Here is a 16,938-nt window from a genome sequence, read left to right as displayed (position 1 = left end):
TCAAAAGTGGGGCTTGATGGTTACATGTCAGGTGGAAGAACAGCTGGCACAAAGACACAAAACTGAGAAGTTCCAAATAGGCAGCAACTGTGATTATTTTATTCTATTCTTATTACATCCCCAACATTTATCACACAGTCTTGCATCTTTCAGGTAGTCAAAGAACAGTGTTGAATGAATAATGAAAAAAATAGGAAAATTCAAGGCATGTTCATTTAAGGAATGCAAACTAATAGTTTAGGATCTGGGGTGTTTTAAGGGCAGTCATAATAGCTAAAGCTCGAGCCAGGTCATAGGGAGAGGACAAGGTTTTAAATGCCATTGAGGATTTTGGATTTTATTATTTCTTTACCCTGATGTTTATATATCAGAGTGTCAATAGAGGTCTTACAGACACTTAAGCTCACATGATCCTAAAACTCATGTAGGTAGGACAGTGATTATTACCCCAAGGAGGGACTCTTAGGGAGACTAAGCCACTGTGGGGTGACTGTCAGAAAATGTTGGGCCAAGACTCAAACCCAGGACTGGACAGAGACCAGTTCTGTTCCTGTCCCTTCATACTGCATTGACTCTCTGTCCTTGGGCCAGAACAGTGCTTTTTGGTGCTTGGGAGCAGCAGAAATGGCAGTATCAGAGCTGTTTCTTTTGAGGTATAAGACAAACTGAGAGAGAAAGGGATGGGCAGCAAGGACACCAATGAAGAGGCCATTGAGATGACCTGAGAGAAGACTGACCTGCGGTGACAGGGAGTGTAGACAAGTGGAGTTTCTTTTGAATAGAGACAAAAGGTTTGGGGATGAATTCCATCTCTGCTGGCCCAGAACATAGACTGGTGTTTCCCAGTCTCAGCACCACTGACATTTTGGGCCTGAAATGCATTGTTGGGGGCCGCCCTGTTCATTGCCGGCTGGTTACCAGCAGCCCTGGCCTCCGCCGTGGCATGCTGGTGCACACGTCCCCTGCCTCACCTCCCATTGTGACAACCCCAAATGTCTCCAGACATTGCTGAACTCCCGCTGGGAGGGGAATCGTCCCCATTTGAGGACTGTTGACCTTGCCAGTCAGTTTTGATTAGTTTCCAGAAAAGCAGTGGGTCTTACAGAGCACATCAGACACTTAGTGGGAAAACACTCAGAAAAGAAATGCAGTTTCATCTTGGGTTTCTTCCATGGACAGTGTGTAATCACCTCAAGCAATGCTAAGCAAGGTGGCTGATAGTTAATTTGTGTGGCTGGCAGTGCATTTTAAACAATGGGTTTTCATTTTGTTCTGCTTAGGGTCACTTTATTAAATTATTTTTATTCGGCATCCAGCTTTATAAGTGCATATAATCTTATTATGTTATATTCCATTATGGGAGTTTCCTAAGAGAAGAGTGCACTTACTTAATAAAATTAAGTAAACATCTTGGCTATTGTGTCAGTCTCACACTTTTCCTGACCTTGGCTGGATTCAAGACTGTGTGCATGTGCAGTGAGGGTGGGTGGGATGTGAAGGGAGATGGTGGGTCACTGAGAAGAAAGACGAGGGTGCTGAAGGATGACAAGAAGCAGGTCACTGCATTCCTAGACTGGAGGGAAGAATTTGAATACAGTTGGAAGTGGAATCATGGCTAGAAATGCTACTACCTTTCTTCTCCCTCCAAAACTCCATAATACAGCCACAAAAAATTTTCTTGCATGGTGCTTTGCATTAGTTACAGCAAATGTTGGTGTAGAGGAACTGAAAAAAGAATTGGCATGGTATATATATATATACAGATATATATATATATATCTGTATATATATATATACACACACACACACATATTAAGCATAAATATGAATATAACTCTAATATAGCAGAAATTGCAAAGTCGTTTCCAAATGCATTTAATGTGGCAGCACTTTGTGCAAGGAAGAACAGAGAGCTCAGCCTTCCTCCATTTTGGCCTCACTTGGTGACTGGGCACAAGCGACAGGTCTGAGTAAATCAGCCAAGGTCTGAGTCATTGTTGGGTTTTTCCATGGAAACAAAAGCTCATGGGAATTTGGCATAAAGTTTTCTCAAGACTATAGGTTTGTCCTTCTCTTTGAGGACCACTAACACCACTTCTAAGATTCCCTGAGCATCAGCCAATTTCCTTCCCAGAGACTTGCTCTGAGTGCTTACAACAGTCTTTTGCAGAGAGAGGGGAATTTGGGGCAGATCTCAGGCAGTCACTCACCCAGTGTGGGAAGACAGTGTTAACAGGGAAATTTCGTGTGTGTGCAACCAGGCATCACCTACCTTCTACAAGGAGCTTTTGACAGATGTAAAAAATGTTTCCTAGAGCATTTTGAGCTCTCACCGGGGGGCTGCCAGACAAAGGCACAGCTCTGATATGTCTCTTCTGTCTGTTAACTCCTGTTAGTAAGCAGACACTGCCCCTGCCTTTCTTGAAGTTCTGAGCTTGGAAACTAATTATTAGGAGTTTGGGTTGCATTTTTTACCTGCTTAAGGAAGACAGTGACCAGAGACAGTAATCTTTGTTAAAGAAAAAGCTTTCAGAATGTATAATTCATTTAAAAACCCAACGTTTTGTACAGTTTAATTGCAAATGATGAAGATATCAACCAAGTGAATGCTCTTTGAAATATTCTACATGTTCAAAATGAAAGAGGGGAGGAGTTGGTAATTTTTTTTCCCTCAAAATTAAATGTTTGAAATATGAGATCAGGATATTTTGCCACATTCCAAGCAAGTCTAGTTACATCTCTTCCCACGTGAGGCTTCTGAACTTTAAGTCTGTAGGATTTAAGGCTTTAGTCTGCTTTCATTTTTTTTAAATGCTGCAATAGAAGCTGACCAATTTTTCCTAATTAAAGTAATATCTAATCTCTAGTAAATTTCCTGGCATATAGCAAGTATTCAGTAAGTACTGTTTTCTAAAATTGCTTTTGCAGAGTACAGGCTCTTCTCTCAAGATGGGGATCTAGTGACCCAAAAGCATCTGAGTATTATTTAGGCAGGAGAAAAATCTAGGCCAGTTGACTGAGTGCTTTTTTTAAAATTGCACATGAGCTCACATTCCCAAAATACCCATGCTCAGAAAAGGCCATGTGGCAATCTGTCCTCAGTCCTAAGTGCCTAATGATTAGTACTGTAGATTGCTAGAGCTTGAACAGGCCTTTGATGCCATTTCTCAACTTCTGTGTTCATGGAGTAGGAAGCAGAGCTTATGAGGGGGGAAATGACTCACCCAAGGTGGTGCATCCTGCAGTGTTTAGAGAGAGCTTATATCTGACACTTGGTCTGGTATCTTTATTCAACACTCCTGCCTGGAATGCTGGGTTCCAAGTACTGCTCACCTTTAAATACTGTCCTTGCTGAGGTCCCACTGGCGGACCACAAATGAATCAGGAGGGTAGCAGTTCTATTTGCAAAACATAGTGGTTTTTTATGTTGGGTGTATAATTTACATTCTGCATATTTATCAGAATTGCTGTGCTGTAGATTATTATGCTTTTAAAAAATTGTTCTTCATTCATTTGGCAAGTATTTTTGAAGGGTCTGTGCTAGGCACTGGAGATGGTGACCTATGTGGAAAAGATCCCTGTAGCAAATACCATTGGTGCCCCACCTATATTGTGTCTCCTTTCACTGTCTGTCCCATGCTTGCCTGCTGCAAGCCCTCATGACTCTTTGCTTCAGTGCTCCTGGAAGCCCTTAGCCAATGGCACATGGTAGTTGGAGGGTAAATAATTCAACTTCCTCACCTTTTAGATGGAATGACTCTGAGGTACATTGCAAATTGTCTCTCTGAGGGCCTAGGGATCTGAACTCAGCTTAAAACTCATTGCTACAGTGTAACCCATTGGCTGAAGCATCCATTGTGGGCTTCCTCCCTCTAGGGGTCACCTGCTCTCATCCCCTCTATGGTTCCTGGATCTCTTCTTAATAAACTGCCTTCACTTGAGTTCTTGTGTCAGTCTGTTTCTGAGGGAGCCTCATCTAAGATGGTCTCTGACTTCTTGGAACTCAAGTTCTAGTAGAGGATACGGACAATGAATGGTAAACCACATACATGAGGTCATTTATTGGTACGTGCTGAGAAGATGAAATGAGAGTGCAGAGGGCAGACTCTCACTGACACGGTAAGGCTGGCCCCATCTGAGGATGGGACAGCTGACCTGAGACCTGAAGGATGAGAAGTGGGGAGGCAGGAAAAGAGGCCTTGAAGAGGATTCTGGGAGGAGGTGAGAGAATGCTCACAGTGATCAGGAGCAGGGAAGAGGCCAGTGTGGCGGAGTCATGGGAGGGGAGGGGGGCTGTGGTGGGTTGGCTGAGGCCACATCACCTGGGACTCTCTAATGATGATCAGAAGTTTACAGTAAATGCAATGACAAGCCTTTAAAGGATGTTAGGCAGGGAATGTAATAATCTAATTTCTTCTTGAAAATGATTAATCTGGCAGCTCTGTGGAAAGATTAGTGGAGGCAAGAATGGGGCAGGAGCTGAGTCAGAAGCTGCTGCAGAAATCTAGGTGAGAGATGATTACTGGTGGAGGAGTTACTATTCTTCCCAGGATCATGTCTTGGAGGCGACAAGGAATGAAGACAGTAGACAAAAGTATGGAGCAACCAGCAAAGCATTAATGAAGAATGTAAAGAGGAGAAAAAAACTCCCGCTAATCAGGAGGGGCTCCAAGGGAGCATACCATTAGGCTGCAGTGACTTGGGTTTACAAGCACAGAAATGGAGAAATGTACATGATTGGCAAGGGCTTGTTGCTAGGGCAGAGCTGGATTCAAAAGAAACAACTCCCTTGTTTTTTAAGCTGAATTTTCCAGGTGTCCAGGGTGTCTCTTCTTGTTTACTGCTAAGCCTTGACCCTAGGTCCCTCCTGACTGCAATTTATTGGGGCCTTGAAACTTACCTGCCTGCATCCCACTAACCTGCCTCAAGGTTAAGGATGGTTCTCAGTACCCAGATCCCACTGTTAATAGGATACAGAGTTAAATTGAAGTTAAATGCAGAGTCCATATGCTTTTATATCTTTGTCTCTAAACTATTTATGTGTATTTCAGTGGTTCACAGCATTTTGCAGTGAAGAATCCTTTGAGAATCTAATGAAGTCTTTGGACTTTCTCTCCTGAATAATGCAAATATACATGGATACACAATTTTGAATTTGTGTTGGGGGTTGGGAAGTCGTGGAGCCAATTAATAGAACCTTAAGTAATAACACCATTTTTGTTGTCTACATGTATTAGGGTAAGCTCTCTACCATAGTAAATAAGACGCAAAGTGGATAGTGGCTCAAATACAATAGTTTATTTTTTGCATATGAATGAGAGTTGGAGAATAAGTAGCTCAGCTTCATTGGCTTTTAGGTAGAATAACTCAGTTTCTACTCCTTCTATACTCACAAAACAATACTGGGAGAATTAGCAGAGAATTTATCTTTTATCTTCAAATCATAACTTCCAGGTTTGCTGTCAGCATTGTCTTCTTTCTGCACAAGGAGAAGAGGAAAATTTTGGGTAGCTACGTGGGGGTCGTGATGGACCAGCCTGGAAATGGTACCCCCTGCTCTGCTCACCTTCCATTGGCTAGAATTTAATTATCTGGCCCACCCAACTTCAGGGAGGGCTGGGCAGTGTAGTTTAGCTGGGGCCTAGGAAAAAAGAAGGAAAAAGCTTTCAGAGAGCAGCTAGCAGTTTCAGCCATAATAGACATATTTTCCTTTATTTTGCTACAGTGGACGTGTTCAGTGTTACTTTCTTTAGAAAACAGTACAAGTCACATTGGAACTTTGAGGGAGGAAGCGGAGGAAGACAATGAAGGTTGGCCAGGAAGATTCCAAGACACTTGCCATCATGATTTCCAGAACCAGTTTAACTCAGAGCAAGCCCCTTTCCCATCGTGTGAACATGGGACTTACATAAAGGTTGTGTCTTTAAGTGAAAGATTAAGATTAAATTAAAGTGGAAACTTGGCCCTAGACTACACTGTTCTGTGCCCTTAGCAACTGGAATTAATTTGGAGCACACTTATGGCTCACCCGGATTATGTGTCAGTGGGAAAAGGAGATGATTATATTGTCAACAAAGTGATCCTTTGCACTCATTTCCCTTCACTCCAGTGACCAGCCCTCCTGGTTCTCTGTTTAAGGTTACAGGCAATGGCTAGTCAATCAAACACTTAATAAGTGTCTGCACTGGGCTCAACACTGTCTAGCCCACATGTCCCTGCAGCAAAACAGCCCAGAGAATCCTCTTTTATGTGTCCTACAGGAAATGGGTGTGGCCATAAGATGCTGGAGGTAAAGTACATGGCTATCAGGGAATCCTATTTTCCCATCAACTTCAGTTACAGTGTTAGAGATGCTGTCCTTGGGGGTGGAGGGTGGTCAGTCTTGCCTTAAAACACAAAGAAATTACGTTTGCAAGCACAGAAAATTTTAATTTATCCAGAGTTGAAAGAGAGGAAAGCTGATTTTTCTCCTAATATACTAAAATGATTTTTCTAAGACTGAAAGAAAGAAAAAAATCCAGAAGCTGCATTCTCTGGAGATCAGAACCCTTTTGGCAATGACATTCAGTATTTGTGCAATTCTGCACCCACAAGGAAGATTAGATTGCTTCCACCTTGTCTGCTTCTTGCTCCTTCCTCTGATTCTCTCACTTGCATCATAAATATTCCTTTTCAACCCCGTGAATATTAGCCATTTCCTTTGAGAGATGTTTGAAAAGCAATCGTTATTACCATTTATTGTATTTAGTTTGGACCCCATCTTAGAGTTATTAATCTGTTAATGTGCTGCTTTTTCCTACATTTCTCTTCTCTGGTCAGGGAAGATGGAACTTTCTTCAAGATGAGATGGATTTAATTGGTTAATTTCATAATTTAGAGTCTTTGTTGGTCGAGATGCTGAAAAGAAGAACTCCTTTAAACTCACTGCACTACATTTGCTATTGAAGGAGCCCTTTATTTTGCAGTGAATAAAGTAAATAAGGTTTAAAATGGAAAATAGAATGTTTGGCCGGACTCTGCTCCCAGTGGGTGAAACATCACAGGAAATTGAGAAATTGTTTCTTTTTAGGCCTGTGGGAAATTTTTGCTGGTGAAATTTATTATTAAGGTTTTAAGACTACTGATTAAATCCATCAAGGGATACCTGCCAAATGAGGGACAGCTTCCGGGTACCAGTGGGGGAGGTACCAGTGGAAACTTGCTCTATCTGGTCTGCTACGTTTTCCATGTAATGCAGGGTATGGTCATTAGGCTGCATTCCCTCTTAGGTAATAATTTTGTTACTGTTAAAGTGAACTTAGAAATGTTTAAGCAATTTAGTGTGAAGTTTGTCAAAAGCTAGCTGATGTTGGTTGTCCTTTATTGTGTACTTGCAAAAAAAGGTGTTTTATGTGCGCAAATCAGAAATGTGTCTCAGGTACGGCATCTAGCTTCCATTTTCCACTTAAACCCTGGACTCTAGAACTTGGGTGAATCTGCTTCTTTATGCATTATATCCGTGTAGTGAACTCCAGACCTGAGGTCCAAATGCTGAATGGTTCCACCTTTCATTTTCTCTGCAGAGACACCTTATCTGGGTTTGTGCCCTATACCCATGCTCTGAGTTTAACCCTTATGCCTGTTTCTTGGAGACACTATGGGTAGCAATACCATATGTCTCATTGTTCACACCCAAAACATTCCTTGCTCACCTCCCATACTCCCCTGAACGTGCCATCAATTACCACGCCTTTGGTTCCCCTAAATATGCCTGACAGACATCTCCCTCTCTTCCCTGCCCCACATCCCCAGTCCCAGGTTCAGGCCACAGTTCTTCCAGGCCCTGTTTTCTCTCAAAGCCTCCTTGACCAGTCTTTCCCTCTCATAATCCTGTTTCCACACTGCAGCCAAAATGATTTTTCTAAAATTAATTGTGATCATTTTACTGCCCTGCCTGAGGGTTTCCGGTTGTTTTGTTTTGTTTTGTTTTAGGGCTTACCTGCAATTTTCTTTTTAAAGCCCAAGCTTCCAGCCTGGCCCTTGCTTCTGTTTCTCAGTCTGCTGCCTTCCTAGCTATGTCAGCCCATGGCATATGCCGAGCTGCCCAGGCTAGCCACCGCTGGACTGCTTTCAGTGCAAGTGTCCCCTCTGCTTTTCTCCTTTCTTGGTTTATTCTAATCTGTTATTCAGAAGCCAGAGAACCCTCTCTAGACCCACCTCATCTAGATTGGGGCAAATGCCTAGACACACTCCCATAGCTAACCCTCAGTTGTCAGTCCCTTGGGGGGAGGTTGTGCAGCTCATTTCTCTTAGAATCAGTTGCTATGCCTGTTGAATATATAAATGAGAATAACTACTTATAGTGCTTTTCTGTATACAACACTGAATCCTGATTGTACTGCTGGCAACTTTGGCTGATTTTGGCTAAGTATTTTGGAAGATGGGGAAGGCACCTATGAAGGAATGAAAACTGGATTTGGCACTCAAAAGGCTGAGGTTCTGCGCAGTCACGGCAAGCTGTGAGTGACTAAGTCTGTCATAGCCTCTCTGAGTCCCAATTCCTTGTCAATAAACAGAGGATAATATGTTAGAGGATTTGGCTGAGGACTAAGGGGCAGGTGTGTGGGGTGGTTGGGGCACTTGGTGAATTATAAGGGGTTCTGGCTTTTTTCATCTCTGCGGGTCTCCTTTACTGCATCTGTGCCAAACTCCAGCCTAGGAGACGTGGGGTGCGAGGAGTTTCCTGTGGCAAAGATAGAAGAGGAGTATTTGCCAGGTCCCTGTTCAGTTAGGTGGGGACAGCAATGGCAGGATGGGAGTAGGAAATAGTTCTACTTTAGATTTCCCATTGGGTGAAGATGGAAAAGACACTCCTACCCTTGGAGACACTGTTGGTGAGAATATGACCAGACACAGTGGGAAAACAACTGGGTTACATGTACAGAGAACTTTAAAATATTCATCTCTTTTGACCCACTTATTTCATTTCTAGAATTTATCTAGAGGGAAAGACTTTTTAAAATGGTATTGGAGCACCTGAAGATGCTCCAATGTAATCTTGTTCAGTGTAAAAATGTTCAGTGCGGCTGTATTTGTTACAGTGAATAACTGACAGCAATCTGAATGTGTAATCAGGGAGGGGCTGCTGTGGCGTGGTCCTTCAGGGGCTTCTCTGTAGGTCAGAAACAGGACTTTGAAAACATGCTCAAGGGAAAAAAAACAATCTTTACAAATTCAATCTACTCTTTAATTAAAACTATGCAAATCAAACAAATACAGAAAAACAAAAATTGACCAGTAGGAAAATAGGCTCATTTTGAAAGAGGTTAGTTGTAACTAAGAAATCCACAGGCACAGGCCTGCTTTGCCAGACTGAAGACCCAGTGAATGAGGTTCACTGTCTTCAGGGCAAAGGAATCTTTATTTGGGCATTGGCTAGAGGCCAGAACTTCATCTCATCTTCTAAAACCTGCAGGAAAGCATTCAAAAGAGTATCCATCAGGAATAAAAATCAGCTTAGAATTTGGAGAGTTGAAGTTGTAGGATATCAAGGGAGCAAAGGCTAAACTTAGACTGGAAATAGGAGCTCAGAAACACAGTTACTTATTTGGGCTCCACCCCTTTTATCCATCTGGTATCCAGGGATTTCCCCTCTGTGTAGAATTCACTTTGAATCCAGTGGAAATTACCTAGTAGGGAACAGTGGGGCCCAGGACAAAAATAGGCATTTCACTGTGGCTTTATTCACCAGAGGACCCACAAACATTTGGCCGATCTTTCCTCTAGATGCCTGGTTGAGCCTTGCGTTATAAAGCACAGAGCCTCTGCGAGCTGTCCAGAGTCACACCGCACAGGAGAAGTGGAATCCACAAAAAATGAATATCCCCTTTTCTCTTTTTGAATCCACATTAGCCCAAGGATCAGTTAACCCACAGGATTCCATGTTCCTTTTTTTCAGTACTTGTCTCAGCTTCACAAAAGGTCTGTTTTCTGTTATTATTCCTGCACATTGCTACAGTTCAGAACCATGTGCATTTGTCAAATGCACTGTGTGTGTTTTTGCCACTGCTGCCTTCCTGTTACATGATTCAATACCTGGAAAGAAGAAAGTGAGAAAGAAAGAAAACTGCTCAGAGCCATTAACCCTGGCTATTGGCTATTTTTCTTGAAGACAGGTTGCTGCCTCTTACCTGATTTGAGCCTCCATGTTCTCAGAATGAGAAATGAATCTTTACACAGAAGTCCAAGCGTTAGTTTCCAGGTCAAGAGGTAGCTTTGGTCCCAAAAGAGCTTTTTGAGGGAGTTGGTTATTCACTAAGGACAGTGCTAAATACCTCTGGTTTACACTTCTCTTTCGAAGTTTATTTTATGTTTTATTGTGGTTTTCAGATTTCTCATGGTTTGGATTTGGGAAAGTAAAATCAAGACAAGGTGTTGGTAAGTAGTTACTCCCTCCTTCTTTAGATAAGTAATGAGTTCATGTTGTTTAAGTCAGGTGAAACTGCTTAGACCCTCTTTATACTTGGCCCTTGATTCATTTCCCGTGTTCCTTGTTTCTGATTTGCTGAAGAGAGGACTAGAATTTTTTTCCAGAAAAGGCATTCCTTTTGCTAACTGAGTTTAGTAAATGGTTTTATATTTTTGAAGTCAACTTGTTTTTTTATCCTATGGGGAAGTTTCAACTGTCATCTCTGGTCTAGATTGTTGCTGTGCTTTTAAGAAGGTTCAGGAAATAAAGTGCAACATCATTCTGACTCTATGTACAGCAAAGTTAACTGAATAGTGGAGTCTGGACAATTTTGCATCTTAACTTTTTTCCATTGGCCAACATGTAATAAATTTCTAAATTGGTAAATCAGCTGTTCATTTACAACCATTTCTCTTTCAAAACAAGACTCTAACGTCCAGACACTGTGATTTGTGCTTGATTGCATTCTATTCCTTGCATTCAGACTGTGTGCTGACAATTGAAAAGCAGAGTTTGTTGCATACCAGATGAGTGCACATAATGTATCTCATCACCGGCATTGAGATCAGGTGTGATCTCCCAGGACCTCCAATTTGTTCAGTATTTTCTGTGGGTACTGAGACAATGAGCAGGAATTGCTTAGAAGGGATGAAAAGGGAGACTGTCTCACATCTTGCACGTGCTTTTCCAAGATCTGGCCATCTTGGGCATCTGTGTATTTGTTTTGGTAGCAAGGTCGGCTCTGGGGGAAATTGCAGAGTGGGGGAAGTATCCCGGTGTCATGGAGCCTTCTGGTTCTGAGCGCTCTTCCTCATCCCATCCACACAAGGAACCCTGCTCCCTTTCCATTTTTATGCCTGGTAATCAGTTGCCCTGACCCTTAACTAGCCTCATGAATTCAAGGATAATAGCTCTTAACCAATAAAAGGAGAGTCGAGATGTGGCCACGATGGAATATTAAGCTCAACAGCTCAGGATTTGTTGGGACTCCCTGGGGGCACATTTCAGGTACATCTGATCATAGTCACTTTGCCAAGATGCCAGAGAGTGTCCCGCTGGGCAGTCTTAAAGGTGTCCTACTTTAAGACTCTATGCTCTGCCTGTGTGTGTGTGTGTGTGTGTGTGGTGGATGGAGGCTTCCTTCCACTAAATAGCAAATCGCTGTAACCACTTAAACATTTTCCAGGCCGATCTGCCCTGCTGAGAGGTGCTTCAAAAACAGGGTTTCACTCTTTTCGGCCACAGCAGAAAGCATTCTTCAGAATGTGCTTTCAGCTACATTCCATTCAGAGATGCTACTGCATTAAATTGTGGGTTTTATTTTTATTCAGGTATAGTGAGGCCAATAGGTCAGGAGAAGACTGCCATTCAAAAGGTAGTCAGTTATTCACAGTTCCCAAGAGATGAGGGCATGCCGCACCACTGTGGGGGCACACGGGGAGGCACCAGGGTCATCAGGAGGCAGAGGGAGTGAGGGGAGACCATAGGCAAGAGCCTTCATGTGGCTTCCAAAGGAAAGGAAGGGGGAGGCAGGGTGAGCAGGTTTGGGATAGGCTGGTTTGGATGACATCAGCAGGCTCAGGGGTGTAGGGGCTGCCCCTGCTTGTCTGGTACCTGTCTCTGGGGTGAGAGGTCAGGTGGATGGTAACCTGAAGTATGATAGCCTGATAAAGGGGTGTAGACTGTGGGTCAGTTGCTTTGCATATAAAAGGTGCTCTGGCAGGCAAGTTCTTTATTCTCTCTAGGAACTGGCTAACCTGAGGATGGGTGTTACTTCCTGGGCCAGCAAGTCCCTAGCTGATGGAGCATCAGAGTATGGGAAATAGAAGACATGGTTCATACAGCTCCTCAAGAACAACAATCTCTCCCTTCACCTTGAAGGTACTGAGGGTCTTGAGAGGAGGAAACTCCTTCCCCAGATGACCTTCACTGTTTGACAGGAAAATAAGTCTAAGTTAGGCATAGAGACATCTGTAAAGTCGTAGATGTAGGATGCGTTACCAAGTGGCTCTGTTATAACAAAAGTGCGTCTTTGCCCCTGTGACCTTTTCAAATAAAAATGGGCTAAAAATGTTTCCAGAAGAGCTCATATGTGTCAGCTCAGTAATTAGAACTATCTACCGCAAACTCAGCAAGTTGCACATACCCAGCAATTTAAAACTTTTTATTAATATAATAAGACAACTTTTTCAAGTCCTCATATGAATTTCTTAAAACACGCGGCTATGTGCCCTGACTCTTCTTCTGTCTGTCTCTTTGTGGTGTCTCCTCCAGCATGTGCACAGACACACAATGACACATCCCGTGATGTGCACAGACAGGCTGCTGTCAAATTATATAGACATTCATTGTCCCTGCTGAGAGCTTTTCTCCCTTCCCAACCTTGCTGTGTTCCATTAGATCAAAATGTTCATAGAAAAATGGGCTGAATCCCTACAACCTTGCCAGCCATATCAATCTTCTAGGATTGGGAACATCAATAATGAAGAAAATGGCATGTGAATTAATATTCCACTTGACAAATTGTTGAGGTTTCTACGTTGCTCAGATTTGTCAACAGCGACCTTCTGGCAAAATGAAGAGGCCTTTGAAAAATTACCTTTGCTGCCTTAGACCGCTTTTATGCTTGTATTTCCCCCCCACCACTCCCAAACAGAGATGTTCCCCTAGAATCTGTTACCTCAGAGTTGGGGGCTTTACTCAGAGAGGCCAAGGAAAGGAAAGGGTGGCCTTTAGTGGAGGAAGAGAAGCAAGAAGCAAGTCTCTGGGTTGAACTCTGTGTAAGTAAGGGGTCTGCTGTGTGCACAGCCGATGGTTCAAAGCCTAAATTCCTGGAGGGATCAAAACATTGTCTTCTAGGTATCAACTTCCTCCGAGATGATGAAGTGCTACGGGAATGTTGATAGCCTGACTTGGGTCAAAGGAGAATTAGAGCAGGAAGCAACGGGTCAGTGTGTTTCCAACTGTTGCAGGGGCTCTAGAAGAAAATATCACTGAGTATGTGAACATGACTGCACTGCATTTCTGGGGATAAACGTGCAGCCTGGAAGCTGTTGAGAAATGTGTGGCCTTGATTGCATCTCCTCAGGGAACTCAGGGTGGGTAGCATGCTTTGGTGACCGCCAAGAAGGGAACAGCTGCGCTGGGAACACAGGGAGGGAGCCAGCAGCCGGAAGATGTTACTGGCAAGAAGCAGAAACCTTAGCATTGCACACTTCCATTTTCCATCTCTAGGTTCCAGCTCTCAGGTCTGTCAGGAAGTAGATCATGAAACAGGGATGGTTAAGGATATTAGAAAGAACTTGTCTTTATAGTTTATCTTGGCAGAATTTCCACTCTTCACTAACACTGGTGAGCTGGGCATAAGATGAGCACAACTGGCTTTCCTTTGCTTTAAGTGTTCTGCAGCTTCTAAACTGGCTGTGTGAGGACTTGTTTGCAGAATTAAGCCAGAGTGTATCATTAAAGGCAACTTAAATGCACATCCCCTTGAGAGGATGCTTTAAAAATTACCTATAATAGCAGTTGGCTGCCTCTTGCATAGTTTGTTTAAGATTCAGCTAGCTAGGGAATGTCCAATTGTTATCACTACAGACTGATAATTCCTATATGAGGGGGAAACTGGATCTTGGAGGTTGGGGGATGGATTCCCATTTTATTTCACAGGGGATTCAGAAATGCATGGCGCAGTAACTTTTGTTTTTAGAATTGCATGCTTCTCACTGACATAGTTAAGTGGGAGTGAAGAGTTAGAAAATGGAAGGCAGCATTGAAACATGCATCCTGGGGCTTTGGATGAAAACATCCCCTTGCTCAGGAAGTAGCGATTCAGACTTTTCTTTCTCTAGCATGCATCTAGTAGGTCTTCTCACTACCTCCCCTTTGTCTTTCCTCCTTATCCTTCCCTTCCTGTATTCCTCTTGGCTTCTGCCAGTAGCTGTGGTCAGTGGTCAGCTTCCATGGACCCTGTCCCCATTCTGTACACTGAATGGACCCTGTCCCCATTCTGTACACTGTATCTTACACTGTGTAAGCTCTGTGTAGGGCACTTTGTCTACTTCTCATGGAAGGAGTATCTATCATGAACCACCGAGTTCTTAATTGCTTTGAAGCTTTCATATAGACCATTATCTTTGTGAGTCAGGTTTTGTTGGCAAACCGTATGGGCTCAGTGGTCAATGGGATAAATTGTTTAGACAAGACACAGTAGACCATATTTATGAGCATATACCTTCTGAAATTCTGAACTAGGAAAATGCTATGGTTGTGGCTTTAGGATAAAGACATACAGGGAATGACTCCACAAATAATATAATGGCTAAAGGCAAGACAGACTTTGCCATGGGATCGATCCATTACTGTTGTGAAAGTATTTTGTAGGCAGAACTGGAGCAGCTGCTGTAAAAAATATACAGAAAGAGGAAAGAGTAATAGGACAGTCCAGTGTAATTCTAGTCCACGTCTTGTAAGCTCATTTAGTAGTAGCTAGTAATAATTCATATTCATGAAGCACATTTAAATTTATAATGCATTTTCATATAGTAGTCTCATTCCAGGCTCATAAAATAACCAACCAGATATCATTTTGCACATTTTACCAATGTAAGTGAATGTAGAGGTACAAAGAAGGTAAGTGACTTGTCCATAGAGTGGAGAAAATAACTCAGATCTTTGAACTCTCAGTACATCTTTCAGGACACTGTGAAAGAGGAAGCCTAGATTCATGCTGGGACTTTCCATGAGAGGGTGTTCTAAAGATGTTCAGAAAACAGAGTGGAAAGCTGCATATGTAATTACAGGACAAGGAAGTAAAGAAATTGGAACCCTCACAGTGCTGGTGGGAATATAAAATGGTGCAGCCACTTTGGAAAACAGTTTGGCAGTTCCTCAAAATGTTAAACATTGAGCTACCAGAGGACCCAGCAATTTCACCCAAAAGAAATGAAAATATATGTCCACACAAACACTTGAACAAGAAGGCTCATAGAAGCATTATTCATAATAATCAAAAAACTGAAGCAGCCCAAATGTCCATCAAATTGATGAATATATTTACAAAATGTAGCATATCCATACAATGGAATATGATTTGGCAATAAAAAAGAATAAAGTAATGACACATGCTACCTTATAAACATTATGCTAAGTGAAAGGCATCTGTTCCATCATATGATTTCATTTACATGAAATGTTGAAAAGAGGTGAATACATAGAGACAAAAGGTAAGTTTATGGATGCCTAGGCCTGGGAGTAGGGAGCATGGGGAGTGACTGCTAATCTCAATGGAGAAAATCTCCTAAAATGCTTTTGTAATAATGGTTGCACAGTTCTCTGAATACACCAATTGTATACTTTAAACAAGTGAAATTTATGTATGTGAATTATAGCTCAACAAGCACATATAGAAATTACAAGAGAATATGTATTTTTTTCAACTCCAGGCCCAGCTTCAGTTATTAGCAATGATGATGACTCTGCCAGCCCACTCCACCACATCTCCAATGGGAGTAACACCCCATCGTCTTCAGAGGGGGGCCCCGATGCCGTCATTATTGGAATGACCAAGATCCCTGTCATTGAAAATCCCCAGTACTTTGGCATCACCAACAGTCAGCTCAAGCCAGACACATGTAAGTACAGCTGTTTATACTTATTGGCCCATTTGCTGCATAGCTGTATCAACCAGCATGTTTATCAGAGTGCCTGACAAGGATGACTGAAGGGAGGGGCAGTGAAATGTCTGAGGATTCTTTGGGCTTTGGGCCCAAGGGATAGTTCCTTTAGTTTGTTACTTATGGAATTCTCTGGGTGTGTCTCCTGCTGGGGTTGGAACTCTGTGTGCAGATGCTGATTTCTCTTGGGATACATTTTCCAAAACCATTTGTCAACTTGAAGTAGAAATCAAGGCATGCTTATCTTGAAAAAGATGGAGACAGAAACCAGAAATATCATTAGAAATGCACATACATCAGTTACAGAAGACAGGCATTTGGTGGGATTTAAATTTGGTTTATTAAAAGTCATTGAAATACATACCATAGGTAGTCAGGAAAGGGCTGTACTGCACACAGGTGGTTAACTCCGGATAGTTCTGCATTCTTTGTTCAGTACCAGTTCCCAACACGAGACTTGGGATGTCACAAGAGCAAAGAACGTCACAACAGATGATGTAAATGTTAATAACACTGATATGTTTCTCAGAACCAAATTAACCTATCAACCTTTGTTGGGAAGCTTGGGATTTTTCTCAGAGACTCAAACCCAATCTTTGGAGCCACTGTCCAAATTTTTAAAAAAAGAAAAATGAAGCGCAGCCTCAAGGACAACAAAAAATAAAATCACAGTGGACCAACACGTTTATGCCATTGGAACTTCAGGCCTGCCCTCACACATGAATAAGTAGCTGTGAAGGCTAGAACATCAGGTGGCCCAGGTGAGGGGTTCACCTGATATTGATGAATAGGCTTATTCTATTTCGGATGTTCTTATCC

The 16,938-nt window shown here is 42.5% G+C and overlaps 1 protein-coding gene across 1 annotated transcript in view; it reads left to right on the top strand.

Moving 5' to 3' along the window:
* Nucleotides 1-16,938, top strand: part of NTRK2 (neurotrophic receptor tyrosine kinase 2) — a 307,599-nt gene that overhangs the window by 159,997 nt on the left and 130,664 nt on the right. The window contains exons 15-16 of the mRNA XM_036923242.2: nt 10,369-10,416; nt 15,889-16,077. Coding sequence (XP_036779137.1) covers nt 10,369-10,416; nt 15,889-16,077 — 237 coding nt within the window. The remainder of the gene's footprint in view (nt 1-10,368; nt 10,417-15,888; nt 16,078-16,938) is intronic.

The sequence above is a fragment of the Manis pentadactyla genome, chromosome 3 (genome assembly GCF_030020395.1).
Source record: "Manis pentadactyla isolate mManPen7 chromosome 3, mManPen7.hap1, whole genome shotgun sequence".
Lineage (NCBI taxonomy): Eukaryota > Metazoa > Chordata > Mammalia > Pholidota > Manidae > Manis > Manis pentadactyla.
The sequence above is the reverse complement of the archived record's forward strand: the minus strand, read 5'-3'. Positions and strand labels throughout refer to the sequence as shown.